Source organism: Urocitellus parryii, chromosome 1 (genome assembly GCF_045843805.1).
Source record: "Urocitellus parryii isolate mUroPar1 chromosome 1, mUroPar1.hap1, whole genome shotgun sequence".
NCBI lineage: Eukaryota > Metazoa > Chordata > Mammalia > Rodentia > Sciuridae > Urocitellus > Urocitellus parryii.
Window position 1 is genome coordinate 103,679,566 of NC_135531.1, and position 10,535 is coordinate 103,690,100.

Consider the following 10,535-nt stretch of genomic DNA (forward strand, 5'->3'; position numbering starts at 1 on the left):
TCAACCGGGGCAGAAATGTAATTGTTACTCAAATGGAGCTAGCTTGACCAGATATTCAGGGAGAAGCCACAGAGGGTCTAATGAGTGTTGAGAGCCACAGCCAAAGGGGCCCAGCAAACTTCCAGCTGCCAGCAAACTTCCAGCTACTGGCTGATGATTGGCTCACAGTGGCCCCAGCAACATCTAGCTGATTGGCTCCTCTGTGGTGCTGTTCATTGGGCTGTTTCCCTGCCCTTCACATCCTTCAGGATCCTTCCAATCTAATACCATTGCACTTCTATAGGGATTAGTCGCCACTCCTAGGCCTCGAAGCGTTTGAGTGGCTTGTTGTAATGGCCAATAGTTTGGCCATTCTTGACGAGAGATGATGCTAAGGTCTGCACCTGTATCCAGTAGCCCATTAAATTCATGTCCTTGAATATTTAGTTTTAGCATGGGGCTAGAATCTAAATTTAAAGAAAGCATAGCCCAATCTGCACCTGTGGAGCCTAATCCCTTGGAACCTCTTTCTACAGCATGACTGGAAAATTTATCATGTAGGCTTGGTACTATTAGTAATTGTGCTATTCTATCTCCTGGTGAAATTACTGATATACCCTTTGGAGAACTGGCTATAATTTTTATTTCACCTTCATAATCGGGATCAATTACCCCAGGACTTATCAAAAGTCCTTTTAGAGTAGAAGAGCTGCGTCCCAATAATAAGCCTACTGTTCCTTTGGGAAGAGGTTCTTTCACCCCTGTGGAAATGATTTGAACTCCCATCTCTGGAGTTAGTACTGATTTGGCGGAGGCGCAGATGTCTAACCCTGCGCTCCCTCTGGTTTGTCTGATGAGGGATCTGATGTCCTGGGCACTACCCTGATGGGGAATATTTATTTTTTAGTTTTCGGGTGGACACAACATCTTTATTTGTATGTGGTGCTGAGGATCGAACCTGGGCCGCATGCATGCCAGGCAAGCGTGCTACCGTTTGAGCCACATCCCCTTGACCAGATATTCAGGGAGAAGCCACAGAGGGTCTAATGAGAACAGGCCAAGAAGGGATACTATCAACCACTTTTAATCTAAAAAACAAAGTACCAAGCCCAAAACCCTAATATCCACTAGAATCAAAACCTTAGCCAATGTAAATTAGACTGCAAAGGACTCTGGGATATGATTTTCATCTCCTAGATCTATATCATGATGTTAAGTAAATCAAGAATGCTAGATTTCCTTTTTGTGAAAAAAGTTTAAGCACATATGTCCTGAACATCTATTCTATCTAAGGCCTTTTTTTAATAAGTTCTAATCAGTTATACATGACTGTAGAAAGCTCTTTGATTCATTGTACACAAATGGAGCACAATTTTTCACTTCTCTTTGTACATGAAGTAGAGCCACACCATTCATACAATCATACGTGTACTTAGGATAATGATGTCCATCTCATCCACCATCTTTTCTACCCCCTGTCCCCTCCTTTGCCACACCCAAAGTTCCTCCACTCATCCCATGCCCCCCATCATTATGGATTAGCATCCACTTAGATAAGGCCTTTCTAACAAAAGTTCTCTGTGTACAAATAGAGGGGAGAGAAAATAAAATAAAATCCTGCATTTTTTTTTTTTTTTGGTGGAAAGACACAGGTTTAACTCCATATAATAGACTTCTTCATTATCAAAAACCAGATTATGACTTGAATTGGAATTGTATTTGAGGTGATGATACAGAAAAATTTTGCAAATATAGAATACATTACTCCCTTTTCCCAAGCCATTTTCTTATATAATCAATGCTGCTTTAAAAAACAAGGTAGCTTTGACATATTACATGTGTATTGATTTCTACTTCAATGTTTATTGACATGCCTAAGATGTACCTAGCACCGTGTCAGGCACCATTATAAAGGCTAACTGGTCCCTGCTCTCATGGGACTTACAGTCTAATCAAAGAGTCACAGAACATTGAGAAAACATTTAAGTGCTTAACTGAGTGGTAGAGACAATGAATCTCTACCACTATGGGATGAGGGAAAAGCATAGAGTATGTGCTGGAGTCTTCAAGAAAGAGGATTCTACTTTTTTTCCTTTTCCTCTGTGGCACAGCAGATTGAACCCAAGGTGCTTTGAGTCAGTCTTTTTTGGGGGGAGGGGTAGTTCTGGAAATTGAACTGAGGGGTACTTTACTACTGAGTTACATCCCCAGCTTTTTTAGTTGCAGATAGAAAAAATACCTTTATTTCATTTTATGTGGTACTGAGGATCAAACCCAGTGCTTCATATGTGCAAGGCAAGCACTCTACTGCTAAGCCACAACCCCAGCCCCCTTCTCAGCTTTTTATTTTTTGAGATAGGGTCTCACTAAACTGCTGAGGCTACCCTCAAACTTATGATCCCACTTCAGCCTCCTGAGTCACTGGGATTACAGGCGTGCACCACCATGCCTGGCTAGACACAGGGTCTTGCTAAATTGCTTAGGTTGGTCTTGAATTTGGAATCCTCTTGGCTTAGCCTTCTGGGTAGCTGGGATTATAGGCCTACACCACCATGCTGGGCTCAAGTTAGTTCTTGGAGAATGTGTATGGCCTAGCTTCATAGAGAGCAGGGCAAGGCATTCTAGTAAAGGCATAGAAGCAGCAATGTGTATGAAATGAACGATGACAATGGCCTGTTTAGGCAGCAAGGTGCACATTGTGCTGCACAACCAAGTTGGAAATTGCAGTCAACTACCCAGGGAAATAACACTCAGCTGAAAAATCTGGTCTTTCATTTTTGTAGACATTTTAGAGCCAACACAAACACTTAGGCAAAGGAAATGGCTTGATGCCAACAGACCTAACAATATGTGCAGAAAGGGACTGCAGGAGGTGAGGGAAAGGATTAGGAAAAGTGTCGGTAATCCTGATACAAGAAGATGATGAGGGCAATTAAGGAGCTAAGGATGAGATATAACCACAGGATTTGGCTAGAAGACATTGTTTCCCTTTTCTAAGTGTTAATTTAAAACATGTACAATACTTTTAAATTCTCATACTAATTTGTTGAAAGGAAAAATATCCAAAATAAGCTTTAAAAATCTATTTAAACAAATATTTTTTCATGATTGTTGTTTTGTTTACTGTAGAAGCAATCTTTCTATGATTAATCTGCTTTATGTGTTTCAATTAACTGCAGAAAGAAAAATGAATTCCTGTGGGTTTCTGAAATATCTACAAAATCATTCAGGGTGGGGGCAGGTTTAAAAAAAAACCCCACCACCGCAACATTAACAGGTTCTGTGTGTACCCTCTAGAAATGAAATTTTATTTGTCTGGTTTACCAGGAGTATATTCTAGAATTATAAAGAATAATAAGAATGCCTTCTCTAGAGCTGGGGATGTGGCTCAGTGGTAGAGAACTTGCCTGACAAGCCCTAGGTTTGATCCCTAGTCCTGCAAAGAAGAAAAAAGAATGCCTTCTCTATAGGGAAAAAACTTTAATATAAATCTGATTATAAATTCATATAATTTTAAATAACTCAGAATTAACTTTGATTTCTCTGAAGAACAAGCACAAATGGAAAAAAACAATTTATGGAACCATTTTAGTAGAGGGAAAATGTAATGTGCCTTCATTTTGATTATATAGTACAGACTGGATTGAGAAGAGTGAGGACTGGGGCTGAGGTCAGTGGTAGAGTGCTTGCCTAGCATGCATGAGGCACTGGGTTTGATCCTCAGTACCACATAAAAATAAACAAACAAAATAAAGGCATTCTGCCCATCTACAACTACAAAAAAAATTTAAAAAAAAAGAACAGTGAAAAAAATCCAAATCAGGGTGTGATCCAAACACCCCCATAGGATTTATCTAACAAACTCTCCTTTCATCCTGTCTAGAAAGTGAGAGGCACGCTGGGGCTATATGTTCTCCCCCATGATCCTGATTAACAGGATTCTCTTTATTATACCTTCTGTCTCAGAGCATATCCGTGTCCCTTTTATGCTCTTTATTTCCCTGTACTCCAGCTTCCTAATAATTATATGTTTAAAGCACTATGGATATTTTAATGAGCTAGATGGCTCCTGTTAATTCCTTGGGCACAAACATATGTACCTCTACTGAAAACCTGGATAACTTTTGGGGCATCAAGAGGATAGCTAAGAAAGTTCTAGAGTTAACAAATCAGCAGAAAAGAAGGAGCTAAATAGCCCTGGAGTAAGAACAGCTGACACTTTTCCTTTTTTATACAGCAATGGAGAGTATTGAGAAGGCCATCTGAAGAGGAGGTACTAGAATCCAGCTATGTCAGTGGTTCTTTAAGTATGGACCTTGGATCATCAGGTGAGGACTTACTAGAAATGCAAATTCTTGGGTTCCCTCTGAGACCTACTGAATCCAAAATTCTGAGGGTAGAAGTGATTCTGATGTGAGCTAAACTCTAGAAACCACTGATCTAGACTTGTTGGGAAGTAGTTGACTGTATGTCCATAATGCACTTGATTTTCCTGTGGTTATTTCAGTAGTTCCAAACTTGTCTGTACATTGGAATCATCTGGGGAAATTTAAAACTACTAAATGCCTGTGACCCATCAACAGAGACTGTGATTTAACTCCTCTGGGATATGGCTTGAGCTTTGGAATTATTAGAAGATCCTCAAATGCTCCTAAGGTGCAGAAAAATTTGAAAACCAATGTATTAACCAAAAGGGAACACACATATTAGTCAAATTTCATTCCCAAATTCTGTTCAAGTTTCCTGATTATCTCTGAGTACTGAAAAATCATCATAATAATATTGCTTTACTTAAATTAGTTCAATATTCTATCTAAAGAAATCTTTATTCTTGAAAAATATTTTCCAAAGTAAAAGAGGCAGTTAATTCCTACATTATTTTGCTTGGAGAAAATCTATAATTTGGGAATCAGTAAGACTTTGTGTCACTCTTTTCATTAAATATTCATCTATTCCATTTAGCTGTCCAAAAACAGCATCAGGAACCCCTGCACAAGTGGAAAGGAACTGTCTAAGTTTCTGTACACTTGAGATGGCTTCTGTGATAGTGATTTTTGGCTGCTCTGGTAAAGAAACATCCTCTTCCTCATCTTCACTTCCAGCTTCACCAGTATTTTTGCCAGTCACCATACCCTGGATGATCTCTGTGTCCAGTAGCTCTTGAGAGATGATGAGATTATCATCTGCAGTGACAAAGTCCTGGAAATTTACTTCATTTGGGACACATGTGGCAACAGCCACTGAGTGCCACAACTTTTCAATAGCAATGTCTGGTTCTTTGGCTACCATTTCTGTATCAGAATCTGTAAATTCCATAGGGATGATGCCTGCTTTCTGCCAACATTTCACCACTGTGGACTGCTTGACTGACCACCATGCTGCAGCAATCATGTCAATGGCCTGCTTGATGTCCACTTTTTCTTGATCTTTATTGCCACTGAGCTTGAAGAGGATCTGTTTTAGAAGATGACTCCTATATAGCATTTTCATGGTGTGAATTATGCCAAGATTCAGTGGCTGCAGGACAGCAGTACAATTTGAGGGCAGATATCCCACCTGAATCCTTTCTAAGCGTGGAAGCATGTTGTGAGCAGAACAGTTGTCAATAAGCAGGAGGATCCGGCGTTCTGCCCTCTTCATCCTGGCATCCACTTGCATCAGCCACTCATTAAACAGGTCCTGCGTCATCAATGCCCACTGGTTGGCTCGGTAATCACAAGGCAGGGAATGGACATTCTTGAAGCAGTGTGGGCTGGGTGACCTACCAACAATCAATGGTCTCATTTTTTCAGTCCCTGAGGCATTGCAACAAAAGAGTGCTGTCAACCGCTGCTTTGCTTTCTTGCCCCCTCTACAATGGTCCCCTTTAGCAGCAAGTGTGTGCTGGGGAAGCAACTGGAAAAACACTCCTGCCTCATCAGCATTGAATATATCATCTGGGCTGTAGTCAGCAATTAGCTTTATAATTTCCCCTGCATGCCACTCGTTAACTTTATCTATTCCTAGACCATTCATTAACCTGTCACCATCCTCTCTACAGACAGCGTTCAAAGCAATTCCATGGCGATCTCTAAATCTGTTCAGCCAACCCACACTTGCTTGAAAATTGTCATAGCCAAGCATGTTGGCCAAGTTTAGTGCTTTTTTCCGAATCACAGAACCAGTCACGAGAATGTTTTTGGCATGGATTTCTTGAAACCAAGCAAAAACAGCCTTATCGATGTCATCATAGAGAGCATTCCTCATCCTTTTCCTCTGGGGCCCCACAGATGCCTTTCGCACTTTTTCTTCAAATTTGGCTCTATCCTTTAAGAATGTAGATAATGTAGAAGGAGTGATACCAAATTCTTTTGCCACATCACCTTTTCTTTTGCCTGAGTCGACAGCTTCTACAACTTTCATTTTCTCCTCTAGGGAGAACTGCCGACGCTTCTTGTTCCCCTTGTTTGCCATTTCCAGAGGATGAGGACTGGGCCACAACTAACAGGAATGCCAATGTTCTTTCTTGAAGCTTGTTTTGCCACAAGTGTGGAAAACTGAGAAGACAAAAATGGAGTATCTATCAGGACCTAAAGATAATGAACTTCCCCTTTAAAGATGGGTTCAGATTTTTAAAAATCCTATGAGGAAATTACAATGGTAAAGTGAAAAGAAGATAGGATTCATGCTTCTGACTTTTTGTCAGTAGTAGACTACTTCCACAGACTCATAGAATGTTTGAAGCAGAAGGTATTTTACAGATAATCTGGTTTACTTAAACTTTCCAGCCTCAGTAAAAATGGGAATAACAAGGTCTATTTTACCTGCTATGTTAATAGATTAAGATAGGTGATGAAAGAGCTTTGCAAATAACATATGAAGTATAAAAATTCAAGGAATTATTTATCCAGATTGTTTTATGGATAGAGAAACTGAGCCCTGGGGAAGGGGATGACTCAGATTAGTGCTGTATCCACCACTCCACAGTCCTGCTTAAAATTCCACCAAAATGAACTCTTCAAAGCTTTTGTGCCATCTGGCTTAGTAAGATTCATTTAATAAATGTTTACAGGTGCCAAGCAGCAAGAATAAAGTGATGAACAGAGTGAAGGTCTCTACCCTTAGGAAATACAAAACATGATGGGAGACAAACAATAAGTAAACAGATAAATAAGAAAATTATAGTGTGGTTAAGTGCTATGAAGGAAACAAACTATGACAGGGAATAAAAGGGAAAGATAATATTTACAAAGGGTGGTTAGGCATGGCCTCACTGAGAAGATGGCATTTAAGCTGAGATTTCCATGAAAAACAGGGGGAAAGGAGAGTCTAGCAAAGGACATAGCATCATTAAAATCTCAAAATCAGAAAAGAGCTTGAGGTATTCAGGAACTGAAGATTTGTATGATTCCAAGTCTATGACAAAGGTGGAGAACCAGACCATTCAAATATGCTGTAGTAAGGAGGTGATATTTTATTCTGAATGCAATTGAAATCCACTGAATAGGCAAGGGAAGGTCATTATCTCTTTTGCATTTAAAAAGGCTCACTCTAGCTCTTTTTGTAGAAAATGTACCGAAGGGGCAAAGAGACCAACTAGGATACTGAGATGCTATTGCTGACAACTTGGGCAAGAGACGATGGCAGAAATGATGGGCAGGTTATAATTTAGACCCTTTCTGGGCCTCTTTTCCCATTTTAAAATGAGGAGATTAGACTCAACCAGGTAGGACATATCAGAATCTGATGTCCAGGCCTGACCTAGGACCTACTGAATGAGAATTTCTATGAGGAAGTACATAATTTTGAAATGCTCTAAGTGTAATTCTTATATGTCCCATGTTTGTAAACCATGGGACCAGATGACTTCTAAAGTTCCTTCCAAATTGAAGTATTGGACTCTAGTTAGGTGATCCAAAGAAAAATGCCTTTAGAAACCAGAATGGTGGGTGGCATAAGTGAGTAGAATTATTAAGTGAGATATTTGGAGAATGTTGTCAACTGTGTGCCCTGTCCAGAGCTCTTAAGAATTTAAAACAAACACTTTCTCTGCCAAGTCTGGTCAAATAAAATATCATCCAGGAATAGCAGTTTTGATAATTGCCTGCTTAATTTTATCCTGAGTCCTCATAGACAGAAGATGCTGTGCCTCTATGTAGTGACTGTCCCTTCCCAAAGAGAGATTTTTACACCATCTCCACACATCTATCCTTCCATTCATGGCATCCTGTATGTTTTCAATGCCAGCCACATAGAGAGGGAGCACAGCGAAGATATGCCCTGAGTGTGTGAAATACTGTAACAGAGGTTATAGAGTGCCATGTGAACACAGAAGTAGGGATAATCAACTGGAATGGGGCATGGACGGGGGCACTTCAAAGAGAAAGCAATGTGCTGGGCCTTAAGAAATAAACAAGCTAGAATTACGAGATGTAAGGAAATATGAGTTAAGGCAATGGATTACTATAGAAAATAAAATGTCATGGTCAGGCATGGTTGGGTTGGGGGGAAGCAGAACCAAATCACAAAGGCCTAGTTAGGACTCTAGCTTGATCCTGGGTGCAGTAAGAAGTCTTTGGTTAGCTGGGCACGGTGGCATACACGTATATTCCCAGCAACTCAACAGGCTGAGGCTGGAGCCTCAGTTTGAGGGTACCCTCAGCAATTTAGTGAGACCCTGTAAAAAATAAAGAGGTCTGGGGATGTAGCTCAGTCATAGAGTTCCACTGGGTTCAATCCCCAGTACCACAGACACATACACTCACACGAACAAAAAATAAATATAAAGCAGCCTTTGGAGGGTTTTTAGAGAATGACAAATCAGATTTGTACTTTAGAAAGAGTCCTGTTGCAGGGTGGAGAACCTAATAGGTAAAATCCATTTTCCTAAGAGGTGCTCCTAAATCTGAAGATAAAAGCAAGCTAGCTTAGTGGACTGCATGCAGTTTGAATGTTAATTTGAATGCAACAGGAAACAACTGTAGGACTTAAAAAAAAAGAAAAGAAAAAGCTGATTGCTGTGTGAAGAATGGAATTAAAAGGTGTTGGGGAAAAAGCAGGCATGTAGCTCAATGATAGAGTGCATAAGCAAGGCCCTGGGCTAGACCCCAGCACAAAATTAAAAAAAAAAAAAAAACAGTCCAGACAACAGATGAGGTGGCTTGGATTAGAGTAGTAATATAGGAAATAGTGAGAAGTAATCAGCTGAGGGTTGTTTTTGCAGGCCTTGTTGTGGTGAGGATATGAGATCAAAGAGGAATCAATGACAACTCTCAGATTTCTGGTTTGAGCCTGAACAATCCAGTGGATTGTGATGCTATTTACTGAGATGGGAACCAAATATTGAGCATCTACTGCTTAAACAATTTGTGAAGCACTTTACATACTTAATACTGCTTACTTGTGGCAGGGCTAGGATTCAAATACAGAAAGGCTCATGACAAAATTAATGCTCTGAACACTAAAAAAAATGTTATATCGTTTGTTCTGAAAATTACTGATACTGAAAAGAGACATGTAAAGAGAATGAGGTGGAAGCCAAACCAAAGTTTTGATCAACCTAAGAAGTTTGGTTAATTTTTCTTTTGTGGGGAGATCTCTCCCATGCTAGGCAATGGTCTACCACTAAGTCAAACCCCCAGATCCAGAAGTTTGAATTTTATTCTAAGTGAAAGACAAGATATTGGAGAATGTTAAGCATTTAACATGACAAGACTTACAATGCAAAATGATCAATCTGGCTGCTGTGTGAATAGACTGTAGAGAGACAAGCAGAAGTGGGATAGACTGTAAAGAGACAAGGGTGGAAGTTCAGGAAGGAAATGATGTTGGCTGGGAGGTTGGTGATAGAGGTAGACAAAAAGAAGAAAGCAGATTGTAATTACATTTGCAAAATAGTGAGGGTCGTGCAGGAACTTGTTCAAATATAGCACAATATGTGACCCGGGAGACAATCCAGTCCAATCCCTGATTCCCGGAGCCTCTCCACACTCCAGGAACTTGGCTTGAGTCATTCCAGGAACTCACTGTCGTTACTGTCCGTAGGACAGTGGAGACGGATTGTGGACACATCACCGAAGTGAGAGAGGGGATTGATGTGGCCTTAAGTATCAACCTATCCTGAATGAGGACGGGCCGACTGAGGAGGGCTGGGGTGAGGCCTTGGATGCTGCTCCGCAGAGGGTGGTGCGGTATGCTCCCCAGTGCCCGACGTGGCTCTGAGACGTGAGGCGGGGCTCTATCCCTCACGCGCAGCACAGCCCCGCCCCTGTTGTTACCTGAACGCCCCACTGCAGTGCCCCGGGGCTAAACGGCTGGGCACTTCCACAGCCGGCAGCCACAGCTTCCTCCTTTGCCCAGGACCTTTGGCCGGAAGCAGTCCGTCAGTCTTAACAGCCCCACTCAAAACCTCTAAACGATTCCTTTGGATCCACTTCCCAGCTAGGGCTAGACTGTTGCGCTTGCGCGAGGGATTCACGCAGTCACGCGCCGCCGGCCACTTCCGGTGCGCCGCGAGGGCCGCCGGGACGGGTCTCCCTGGCGATCCGTGGTGTGCTGCTGCTGCCGCCGCCGCTGCT

At 41.3% G+C, this 10,535-nt stretch overlaps 1 protein-coding gene across 1 annotated transcript; it reads right to left on the reverse strand.

Moving 5' to 3' along the window:
* Positions 1–4,775: 4,775 nt before the first annotated feature.
* Tigd6 (tigger transposable element derived 6) lies at positions 4,776–10,320 on the reverse strand. The gene is made up of 2 exons (XM_026384469.2): positions 10,236–10,320; positions 4,776–6,515 (listed from the first exon to the last, which is right to left on the reverse strand). The coding sequence occupies exon 2, from the start codon at positions 6,430–6,432 to the stop codon at positions 4,855–4,857; it is 1,578 nt and encodes a 525-aa protein (XP_026240254.1). The 5' UTR covers positions 6,433–6,515; positions 10,236–10,320; the 3' UTR covers positions 4,776–4,854.
* Between the last annotated feature and the right edge of the window lie 215 nt (positions 10,321–10,535).

Excerpts from the sequence above, each read along its gene's own strand:
- Tigd6 (XM_026384469.2), bottom strand. The coding sequence starts at position 6,432 with ATGGCAAACAAGGGGAACAAGAAGCGTCGGCAGTTCTCCCTAGAGGAG.